Genomic DNA, 11,603 nt, shown 5'->3' with positions numbered 1-11,603 from the left:
TTTGCTCAATGAACTGATTAATTGAATTTATTAATATATAGTATATCTAATAATATCAATTTAGGCCAATAAGTGCTACAATTTATACACAATTGCTAGTCTGACTGGCGCTCCCCTCCTTTGTATTTATTTATTTGCCATAACTTATAATTATGATGACAATAAAATTGTATTTAATGTCAAAATTGTTTTTATTAACGTTTATTTTGACAAAAATAAATCAATCAGACATAACAGTTGATTAATTGAAATTACTCTGTAATGCAGTCAATGTTTTAATATATTGAATTGTCTAAACAATTATTGTTTGTCAGATTTATAAACTAATGTCTATTTAAAAAAAACTATACAAAACACTATAATAGTGTTAAAGCATTTAGAAAACAGAATTAATGATTACTTTATTTATATTATAGCTTTTCCTTATAATTACAGTCTGAGTCCAAGTTTATTGAAATCCAAATATAAATACAACACTGCATTGATAGTACAACACAACAATATACAGTATACCGGTATATATATATATATATAGGTTATTATAAATACAAGCTATTGTTGTGTACTCTTGTAAAATGCCAAGAATTTACTGCAATTAAATTTCACATAACTATAAATTTATTTTTGTTATGCCCTTAGAAGTAATGATTGTTTGTTATAATATATTTTTATATTAAACGGACATAACATTTGCAGTATTTCTAATAATTTTTTGAAAATAATTGAATGTACTGTACATTACTTTACTGTAAATATTTGCTATGTTATTGAATTTTTATAGTTAATAACTCTTTTAAAAGTTAATATTAATAATATTATATTACGTGTTAAGTAATTTTAATTTAATTTTTTCTCCTTTTTTTAGAAATGATTTGTTAAATTAGTGTCAAATTTGATTACTATTTGAAAATAATGTCTTCAAATACTGGAAGAATGGGAAAGAGTCGACAGCCGTTACCATTTGAGTGCCAAAGAAGTGATCGCACCTATACTTTGAACAGTTTGTGGTCCATTTGGTACTGTACTCTAGTGATGGCACTTCAGGTATGCTTTCACATGACTTCTCGATTAACTTAATGATTGTTTGTACTATTAATACAACAACAAAGAAAAAATGTTTATATATATTATTGATAATCTATTTTTTCTTGTCATTAATCACTAGATCTATATAATAGCCAACTCAATAAAACGATTCACTATCTACCTGTCCCTTCCCTGGCCCAATGGTCAGCCACCCTTTTCATCTCTCAATGCTTATGTTGTATTCATCGGAACGGGTGTAGTAATGCTACCATTTTTTGTGGTGTTGGCAATGATGAAAGTCGGCAATTATCCCAATGATGGCCATAAACTTGGAAATCAAAGCAAAACTTATGACACTTCTGTCAATAATATATATCAAAATCTGAATACAATGAATACATCCGCTAAAGAAATACGAAGAAAGAAAAGGTTTCACTCATTGCGAGTAATTTGGAGGCATTGCCTACCAATGGCTCCGTTTATGCATTTGTTGGCATCACTTTGTTTTCTAATACCACGGGTCCTAATGGAAGCACAACTCATAAAACATGGATTTCTTGGAAGAGGTAAGACATTAGTGACATTTCAATCACTTTTAACATCTTTACTGTTGACTTAGTGTGAGGTCTTAACTGACACACGACCCGCACATTGACTCACAAACACATACAGTAATTACTCAAACATTAGCATAATTTGTAAACTAATGGTCACTTCTTTGCCTGTTTTTTGCTATTAATTAAGCAATTTTGTCAAATATGAACAAATTTTATACAATAATTAATATGAGATTACATAAAAATATTCAATATTTAACAAAATCTAACGTTTTTGTACTAAAAGTATTGTTCAAACGTTATGTGAATTATTTATGAGCCGATATTTAGACACTTTTTTCCTATTAAATGCTTCAATGAATAATACATTGATTTGAATAATAAGAGACAAACAATTTGAATCACATATCGTTTTACTAAAGTATTCAATTTATTTTATCTGAAGTCTATTCAAATGCCTATTTAAATCTAATTAATGAATAAATATATTGAAATTATTAATTAAAAATGTGACACAAAAGTATTTAGTTTTAATTAATTGTTTATTCAATTCAATGATATATTACATAAATAGCAACTCTAATTTGACACTATTGTGATGATTGTGTTATCAACTATGTGAATAACTTTATTTTTAATTTTATATAATAACTATATTAAAATTGAAACTATGATGAAAAATAAAAATAACAGACAATTTTTATTTATAACAATATAAAGAATAGGTATTCTTATTAAAGAATTTTAAAGAATATTCTTTAGACTTTAAAGTTAGTGAACCATAAATTATATGAAACTATAAGAAGGGAATGAACTGAAAAATTGATGTTCATTTCAATGTAAGAAATACTTTAACTTAAGGCTAATTTAATAGTATTACTGAATAAAAAGTAAGTTTTGTTTTGCACGGATTGTATTTTGGGAAACACTCATAAAGTAAGTCCATATTTTTTGGCAGTCATTTCTTATTTATTTATTTCAGTAAAATATGCAAATCAGGCTTAACTTTTATAATAATACAGTACAGAGTTGGATAACATATACTGTACTTTTGATAATCTCTGCATCCCTTTCCCATTAATATGAGCGTCCATTAAAACATGAATCCTTATATATTATTAAGTTTATAGTTATCGATTGATTACTATTACTGTGTCTTAAGAGTTTTGGTTGAAATAAATAGTAATATGGTTTGGTTTGTCAGTGACTGAGAAATATTGCTTAAAGATTGGCACTAACCAACCGGCACTGGTATGTGTGTACAGTAAATGTATGTGTTTGCCTCAGAGCATTAGCAATAGTTAACTATTGATTCATATAGTCTTAAATAAATAAAGAAGTATTGAATTTAGACGTATTGGTGCTAAAGATGAGCATTATTTAAGTTTGTAATACTGTTATATGTATTTTGAATGAAAAAATAGAAGACAAATATACAGATAATCTCTACTTTAATACCTGATATACAGTACAGTATATTTCATATGAATTTATATGAAAGTAACAGCCATTTACAGACACAAACCCAAATGATATTGAATTCAATGTTGAAAAAAACCATAAGATTTTCAGACATACTTTTCAAAATACAATCCCTTTAAGGTTTAATCAATAGACCACCAGTTGTTGAACTACTACTCCTACTCTTACACAACATATCACTACATCTCTACATCTTCTCTATTGACTGCCATTCCCTTCATTCGGTTCATAAGCTTCTCTATGAATGACAGTACAGTCAGTATTGCCAGTCATGACAGTGACGCTTAAATTTTGGGGGATTTTCTGATGAGTCATAACAACAGATATAATATTTTATTTCTATATAATATATAGACTACGATATATTGATATAATATATATACTGATAATAATACCGTATTATTCAAATCAAACCAACAAAAAATAGCCGAAAATAGAGTCCATTTTATGGATTTATTCAAAATCTTTTAAATAAATTGTATGTAAAAACTCATTACAAATATAACGGCAAACCATTTGATTTGACACCAAAATTCTTATACTTATGATTTAAAATTCTAACCTTTTATAATAATATACAGATAATAAAAGTAAAAGCTATTATTATTATTTTGTATCAAAACGTGATATGAATTTTAATATTTATACAAAATATTATGTTTTATTTCATAACATAAATGCTATTTATAATTTATTTTAAAAAACATTTCTTGTTTTGATCTAAATACTAAATGTAAACATAAATATTGACTAATTTTATTATTTTTAGAAAATTATTAAATATATTATTAAATTTGGTTAATTTTTCAGTTCCTAATGTAAATTTTGTGACAATAAACTTATTTAAAAATTTACTTATTTGCAACATTTTAGTTTCCAACACTATTGGGAAACATTTTAGTTATTTTCCATATTTTATATATATTTTATATTTTCTCTTATTTTACTTTATTTTCTTTTTCATTTATTTTATTACAACTACTTTAGAGTGAAAAGTGTATAAAAAATAAGTGTTTATCGCAATTACTGCTGTGCTGTTTATTTTTGCCGATAACTCGACTACTGTTTTATATAAAAATAGTGGAAATTTTGTTGAAAACTGAATGTTATATTTTTATTTGTTAGGCACTGAATGGCAATCATTGTTAAAGTGATGCACAGCTGCTATATTTGTGTGCATTTATACAGAAAACACAAAAATGCAATTCAATGACATTCAAGATCTTCATGTGTGCCATTCAAATGCCATTTAACCCATCGCTGTACTAAATATTGCTTTCCTTAGATCCCATTCCCGGTGAGGGAGAGAGAGAGAGAGGGATTCATTATGATAGCAGCCCTTCCCTAATATAACTCGATAACTGAACCCAAACCTCAAACACACTTAAGTATAATATCATATATACAGTACTTGTGCTAGACTTACAATATTTATTTATATGAAACATATGTATACTTTCCATAGATAATTGATTCATTATAGTTTCCGTCAAAATTTAAATCATCCATGAAATATGATTTTTACAAAATATTGTTATAAGTTTTGTATACAATAAAATCACAATATTTATCCATTTATATGAAATTTAATTAAAAATGTCTTTATTAGTATAGATAAATAAAAATTACAATTTAAGTTAATTGTCTTCAATGACATCGTTTGGGGAAAAATCATATAAACTTTATTTGTTTGGAAAAAATCAAAGTTTATTTCTGTTATAAAACAGTAGTGATAGTCAATGCCTGCAATCATACTTTACGGCACAACAATTGTGATGACACACAATATAATAATAAATTTATATATAAAGAGATGTGTCTTTCAATGATAAACAATAATATATATATATATATATATATATATAGTATAAGCAATTTATTGAATGGCATCCAATATATTGTATTTTAGACAATTATTCGTCTATTTGTTTGCCAAACTCAATGTATTCAACATAACACAAATATAGTGAAAGTCTTGATTAATTCACAAAAAAAACTATTTTTTTATATGAACTAAATTTGAATTTTAAATTAGTTTTTAATAAAAATTTATTTAGTTAACAATTTTTTATTACTAGTTTATTAAAAAAAGTAGATTTTATTATAAATTGTTTTATGTCTGATATTTAGTGCATAAAATTTATGGATTTTATGTTTTATAATAATAATATCAACAAAAAATTCAATCTTTTGGAAGACTCTTTTGTTACATTTATTATTATATTCACCCGTTTTATAATATTTTCACATAATATATCCTAATTTATACAAAAATTTATGTATTTTTAAATATATATATATAATATATAATTACGTATTCTGAATTATAGTTATTAATATAAAGTTTAGTGATTAATTTAAACTTATCTTGTACCTAAAAAATAAATAAATAAATTTAATAGTGTAAATAAATGTAATGCAATATGATAAAATAAATTATTTTAAAAGATATGATTTTACACAATTCATACAATTTACTTAAAAGCATAAAACATGATATATACAGTATATAGTCTGATATGTCTATTGTATTATAAGTAGAAAATCAAATTATTGAGTATTTTCTTACATTTTGATAAAATTGATTGCTTTTAAACAAAAGACTCGATTCAATACAATACAAAACTATATATAAATTTAAGTCTTTATTGTGACGTTGTTTTTAATCTTTTTATAAGATTATATATATATTGATAACATAATGTGCAATAATTTACAGCGGATACAAAACTTTTCAAAACCACTTTAAGTTATATAAACCACAGATTGGACTTTAGATTGAAAATTAACTTAATTTTTATCTTATTTATAAAATTTAGACAATAAATTATATTAAATATGATATAAAATTGAATCAATTTGACAATTAATTATCGATTCATTTGAGTGCTGTTTGTTTGATTAATTTTCATTGAAATATAAGACCAAAATATCACTTTTAGACATAACAAACAACTTAATAAACATCTCATTTGTAATCCCTGAGAGAGAAAGGGGTTGATTGAGGGCTCAATTTTTGTAGTTGTCGTAGAAGTAATGCATTTATATTTTACTAAAAGAGTGAATAAAAGTTAATATTTAAAATATTGTTTCATTAATTTAATGACTCATTTGATTTTTAAAAGTCGACACTATCTTAACTATAAATTAATCTAAATCTAGTTTCTGTCCAAACGTTATCTTTCTATGTATTGTTACACTTAAAACTGATACCTTTTTTGTGAAATACAAATATCTCTAGAGGTTTTCAAACAACAAACATAACTATAGATTGCAAACAATGATATGTATTTTATTTTGTTATTTTTTCTATACTTTGCTTTTATATTTTACTTTATGCTTTGGATTTTTGAAAGCATATGATTTATATTAAAATATAAAATATGTTTTTTTTTTTGTATACAAATACAAATATATTGCTAGAAAAGGGCAACATTTGCGAAAAGGCATCAATTCTATGATAATATTGGTTTTTGAAGTCAAGCATAACTTAAAGAAATATATAATAATAATAGTTTCATTTCATAATAATAACAAAACTACAATTTTTGATATCTATTTTTATTTATTTGTAATCATTTTTAGGTGATATCTGGAAAACCGAAATGGATTTTGTTTTAAACCGTTTGGAAGACAAGAGGATTCCGGCGCTTAGTTTTCTCAATACAATTACAGACTCCGAGAGAAGTCAACTTAATTTAGAAAGTTTTACTGTAAATACTTATTTGACAAAACAGTCGTCAAATAATTTTGGCAAACAATATGAGGTTCGCATTGAAGAGTCGGGTGTATTGTCGGTAGAGTTAATCAACTTTGCGGTCGCACTCTTCATAATAGCCGTTCGCTATCCTTCAGTCTTCTGGCGAATTCATAAAGGCTTTGGTTTTCTATTTTCCGTTCAAATTGTTATTAATTTAGTTCAAAGTCTGTTAATGTATTCAGCATTTCAAGTGGCGTTCAAAGTATTAGTTTGTGATCCATCTCTGGTTTTGGTGCGCTTTAAGCCGTCATCGAGTGTCACACCATTAAAACTATGCTTTGTATTCATATCATACATCATCCTATTGACGATATCAGGCTTTCCCTTATATATGTATGGATTATTCAAATATCGTGAATGGCGTTCCTCTCAAAACCGTAGACTTCACGTCACACTCAAACATAATAGACTACCGATGTGTGGATATTTGGCTCATTTTTATGCCTTCATTGCACTCATTGTATTAGCCATATGTGTATCTCCACTATTGTATCAATTTGTGGTCATATATTGTGGAAGTCTCGACTCATCACTACTTATATCAATCATATCGACGGCAATTCATTTATTTTCATGGGTTATACTTTGGCTAATTCTAACTATTAAAAGCAAATGGCATTTCAATATTACATTTGATTGCATTGACTATCAGAATAGATTTAATTACAATTATAAGTCAATACCTCAACAAAGAGGTGAAACACCTCTTTTAGTCATTGAAAATGGAAAGACTTATCAAATTCGTGAAATGGCATCCAAACAGGCGATACTAGGAATGGCACACAAATCATATATGGCTCATAAAACCGTTTCTCCTACAGAGGAGGAAGACATATATTGGCTCAGACCTAAGCTTTCAACTCCTAATAAAACACTTAGCAAAGAATCTCCAGAAGATGACAACTCTATTACTTGGATTAAAAGCGATAAGAAATCTAATATAAATAGAAGTAATAGTAAAAAGTCTTTCGATGAAAATGCTGGAAATGGCACTAATGGTAGTCGAGGAAAGAGAAAACTAAATAAAAAATCTCCGAAAAGTACATTGAAATCAAAGAAAAACAAAAACTCAGAAATTGCTATTGAATTGGAGGATCACATGTCTGACAACTCGGATGGAGAATATGCGACACTTCGCAAGATTATCAACAATCAAATTGAAAGCACAGACCTAACACACCTGGTATGTCATATAACTAATTCAGTCATTTTATTTATTTAATACTTTATATAATCTATATTTTCAATTGTTTAGTAATAGTCAAATGAGATTAAAATAATAAAATAAAGTTTTAGATTATTTTGATGACTTAATATACTTATACATTATATACCAATCAGTGTCGTTAAGTTATACTGTATATAAGCTTTAATGTGATAGTTTGCTTTAAAATATTTTATTTATTAAAATATATTTATTTTATTTGGCTCTAAATATATTTTGAATAAAATTAATCGATTAATTTATAATTCAAAAATTATTTCATCTGCAATTAAACTTATATTTAATTTAGCAGACAATTTATTTATTTTTTGTTAAACAACAAACAATGAATGAATGAAAATTTAAAGTAAATTAGAAAAGTAAATAATTATATTATTTTGCAATATTTAAATTTCTATTTAGATAATATTGAAAAATTGTATAATCTGATTTATTATAAAAATGTCAAATAAATCTTTTTTTTTATTAATATTTTTATTTACAATAGTCAACAAAAAAGTGTTTTATATAAATTTAAAAATAGTTTTTAGTTAAATTGATAAAATACAATATTATATTATGTTTGTTAAATTTATTTTACTTAAACTTGTTTGCTTTAATAAGAATTTATACTATAATTATATATATATATATATATATATATATATATATATATATATATATATATATATATATATTAATTCAAATACATACAATAAATGTGAGGAATTTAATTTTAAATTACTTAGTTTAATGATTTTTTGTATGCATTAAAGTTTTATATTATATTAATTGAAGAGATATCCAAATTAGAGTTACTTTATTTTATCTTTAATTTATAACACTTATTATATTCAGTAGTACTCCCATTTGATTCACTAATTACTTATAAGTCAAACACTGGTATTTATTTTATATATAGTATGATATTATATAAAATATAATGTTTTTTTTTGTTTTAAGTGTTATTGAACATTAAGAAAATTTTTGAAAGTAACACTGTAAATATTTTTAAATTATTTTTTTAATGTTTAATTAAATTTATTAATTTGATTAGTTTAGTTTGATAACATAAAATAATGACATTAATTACTATTTTTATGGAGTATCTAACAAATAGGATTACAGTGGTTGTCAATATATTGATAAATGCATTTTACTTATACTCTCTAATGAATGAGTATTATTATTGTATATACTTTTTTGAATTGTTATTTTAAGTCAATGGATGAGAGAGAGAGAGAGAGAGAGAGAGAGAGAGAGAGAGAGAGAGAAGAGAAATATTTGTGCTGATGTTTGCATAAGCTATCATCTGATATATTATATATAATATTAATCATTTGATCCAATATATGATGTTTTTGGTTGATGTCAGAGGAATGTCATATAATAAGATCAAATGCCAATAAATTGATTACATTTGAATAGTAGGGCTAAATAATTACTTATATTAAATTTATCATTATATAAATTACTACATAATAATAATAGTACAATAAATACAACAATTATAATTTTTATTCAAGTTATGGTGAAATTATTTTAATGAAAAAATATTTAATGAGAAGTTTTAGAAAACATAAACATTAAAAAACATTATTTTTATTCCAAACAAATGTTTGAATTAAAATTGAATTTATTTTAATTATATTTGTGCTGACATTAAATGTAATAAATAATAATTTTAATATCTTTATGTTTTGATATTTTCTAAACTGTTAATAATCACTAAAATACTACAATTTTTTTTATAAATATGATTAAATAATAAGAAATTTTAATAACTTTTATTTACTATTTAAAAAAATCAATAAATAAGGTTTCGGTCATTGACTCAATTGTTAATCTTTAAGCAAACATTTTTAAAACGATAATACATTTTGAATATATCAGAATTTTATAACAAAATTAGAGACTATAAAATATTTTAGATTATACTATAAAGTAGTATAATATTGTATTAATAATACATTATAGATAATAATTTTTCTAATAATATGTTTATGTATTTCCAGAACTTGTGTCCACTAAAAAATGAAATGATAAATATGCCTAATATGCCGATTCAGATGACAACAAATCCGGCACATCTTGAAGGAGAGTATGAGATATTGGTTGAGAAGACCTACTCGACATCACAACAGGCGTGTAATACAAATCTTCATTTAATGAATCAAATAAACAACGAAATTACTGTTTATCCGAATGGTCTGAACTCGGTTTCTGGACCTCTAACTGTTGCCCCGCATATTGGCAGAGATGATCATAATACCGATCAGTTGACTCCTCGGTCGGGATCTATTAGTGAGACATCGACCTCACCAGAGAAGGCAAGTGACACGTCTAGCGGTGTTCACTCAAACTCAAGCAATGAGAACAACGGAACGCCTCCGCCGTCAATATTTCTTGAGAAGAGGTCGTCTTCGATGGAGAGCCTTATGCAACAAATACAGGCCGCAGAGGCCGCTAATAAACCATGTTTTAGAAGTTTATCTCTTCAGAGATATATGGCGTCACTGCCAACCGATCAGACATATAATAATATACCACATCAAAGGATGAGTTCGTTTAATGAGAACGACCAGACAATTGTCATTAGACGAGCTAAAAGACCTCAGAGGACATCAAATATATTTACTAATAATGTGGGCAACAATTCAAACGGTCAACAACTTTATGGTCGCGAAACAAACTTAAGAATGACTTCATTTACAGAAAACAATGATTACATGAAATTTCATTCAATGCCAGCTCAGCCTAAAATGGTTGCCATACCATCCGTACCTACGAGTCAGACACCATTTAGTAATAACGAATATTCTCGACAAACATTTAATGATTTCAAGCCATACATTGCAAACCAGAATCTGTACTCTCATGTGATTACAGGCACACAGAAACCGGTTGTTAGTATAGCTCCGCAAGTGATGTCTACCAATGGAAACTCCAATTTCCTGCAACAAAGTCAGCAACAGAGAGAACCAACCAATTATTCATTCATCAGCAGTCATACCAATCCTATTGAATCAGTACTTCCAATGCCATCGACGTGATTGCCTACAGATAAGATTATAACCGATTTATAGTAAAAGTTCATCAAAAATAATGTAATACAACTGTCACACTGAGCCTGGATTAGTGTCTGTATATATAATATGTATTTATGATATCACATAATATTGAACAATAATATCATTTGAACGACTTTCCAAATTATGCTGCGCTCAGCACTACAAAAGATAGACTGAGTTTTATATGATATATATATTATATAATATAAGATGATTTGTAACGTATATATTGTTTGTAATGTTTGTATAAATCTTTGATTATTTTGTATGACATTCCTATTTATGACTAACAGTAAACATCTTTTAGTCAAAAGAGTTGACGAATAAGCGCTCTTTAATTCTCCAATACTTGTATTATATATAATCTATTTTGCAATATAACTGTCCAAAAATAAGGGCGTCCTCTTGATTGTCAAATCATTGTTTATTTATAAATATTGATATTTGATTTAAACACATCTATCTGTTTCTGAGTGTATGAATGAAATGTATATTTGTTGTCA

The 11,603-nt window shown here is 25.8% G+C and overlaps 1 protein-coding gene across 1 annotated transcript; it reads left to right on the top strand.

Moving 5' to 3' along the window:
- Positions 1-987: 987 nt before the first annotated feature.
- Positions 988-11,159, top strand: LOC128964535 (uncharacterized). The gene is made up of 4 exons (XM_054311156.1): positions 988-1,044; positions 1,166-1,592; positions 6,651-8,008; positions 10,045-11,159. Exons 1-4 carry the CDS (start codon positions 1,033-1,035, stop codon positions 11,080-11,082), a joined length of 2,835 nt encoding a protein of 944 aa, XP_054167131.1. The 5' UTR covers positions 988-1,032; the 3' UTR covers positions 11,083-11,159.
- Positions 11,160-11,603: the final 444 nt, after the last annotated feature.

Source organism: Oppia nitens, unplaced genomic scaffold, assembly GCF_028296485.1.
Source record: "Oppia nitens isolate AA-2021 unplaced genomic scaffold, nextdenovo-longstitch-racon4-pilon3 scaffold9_pilon_pilon_pilon, whole genome shotgun sequence".
In the NCBI taxonomy this organism is placed as follows: domain Eukaryota; kingdom Metazoa; phylum Arthropoda; class Arachnida; order Sarcoptiformes; family Oppiidae; genus Oppia; species Oppia nitens.
Note: the sequence above shows the minus strand (reverse complement) of the source record. Positions and strands in the feature narration are given on the sequence as shown.

What these genes read in the sequence shown, in the direction of transcription:
- LOC128964535 (XM_054311156.1), top strand. An exon ending in ACATGGATTTCTTGGAAGAG is followed by an intron (nt 1,593 to 6,650) that starts GTAAGACATTAG and finishes AATCATTTTTAG; the next exon opens with GTGATATCTGGAAAACCGAA. An exon ending in GCACAGACCTAACACACCTG is followed by an intron (nt 8,009 to 10,044) that starts GTATGTCATATA and finishes ATGTATTTCCAG; the next exon opens with AACTTGTGTCCACTAAAAAA.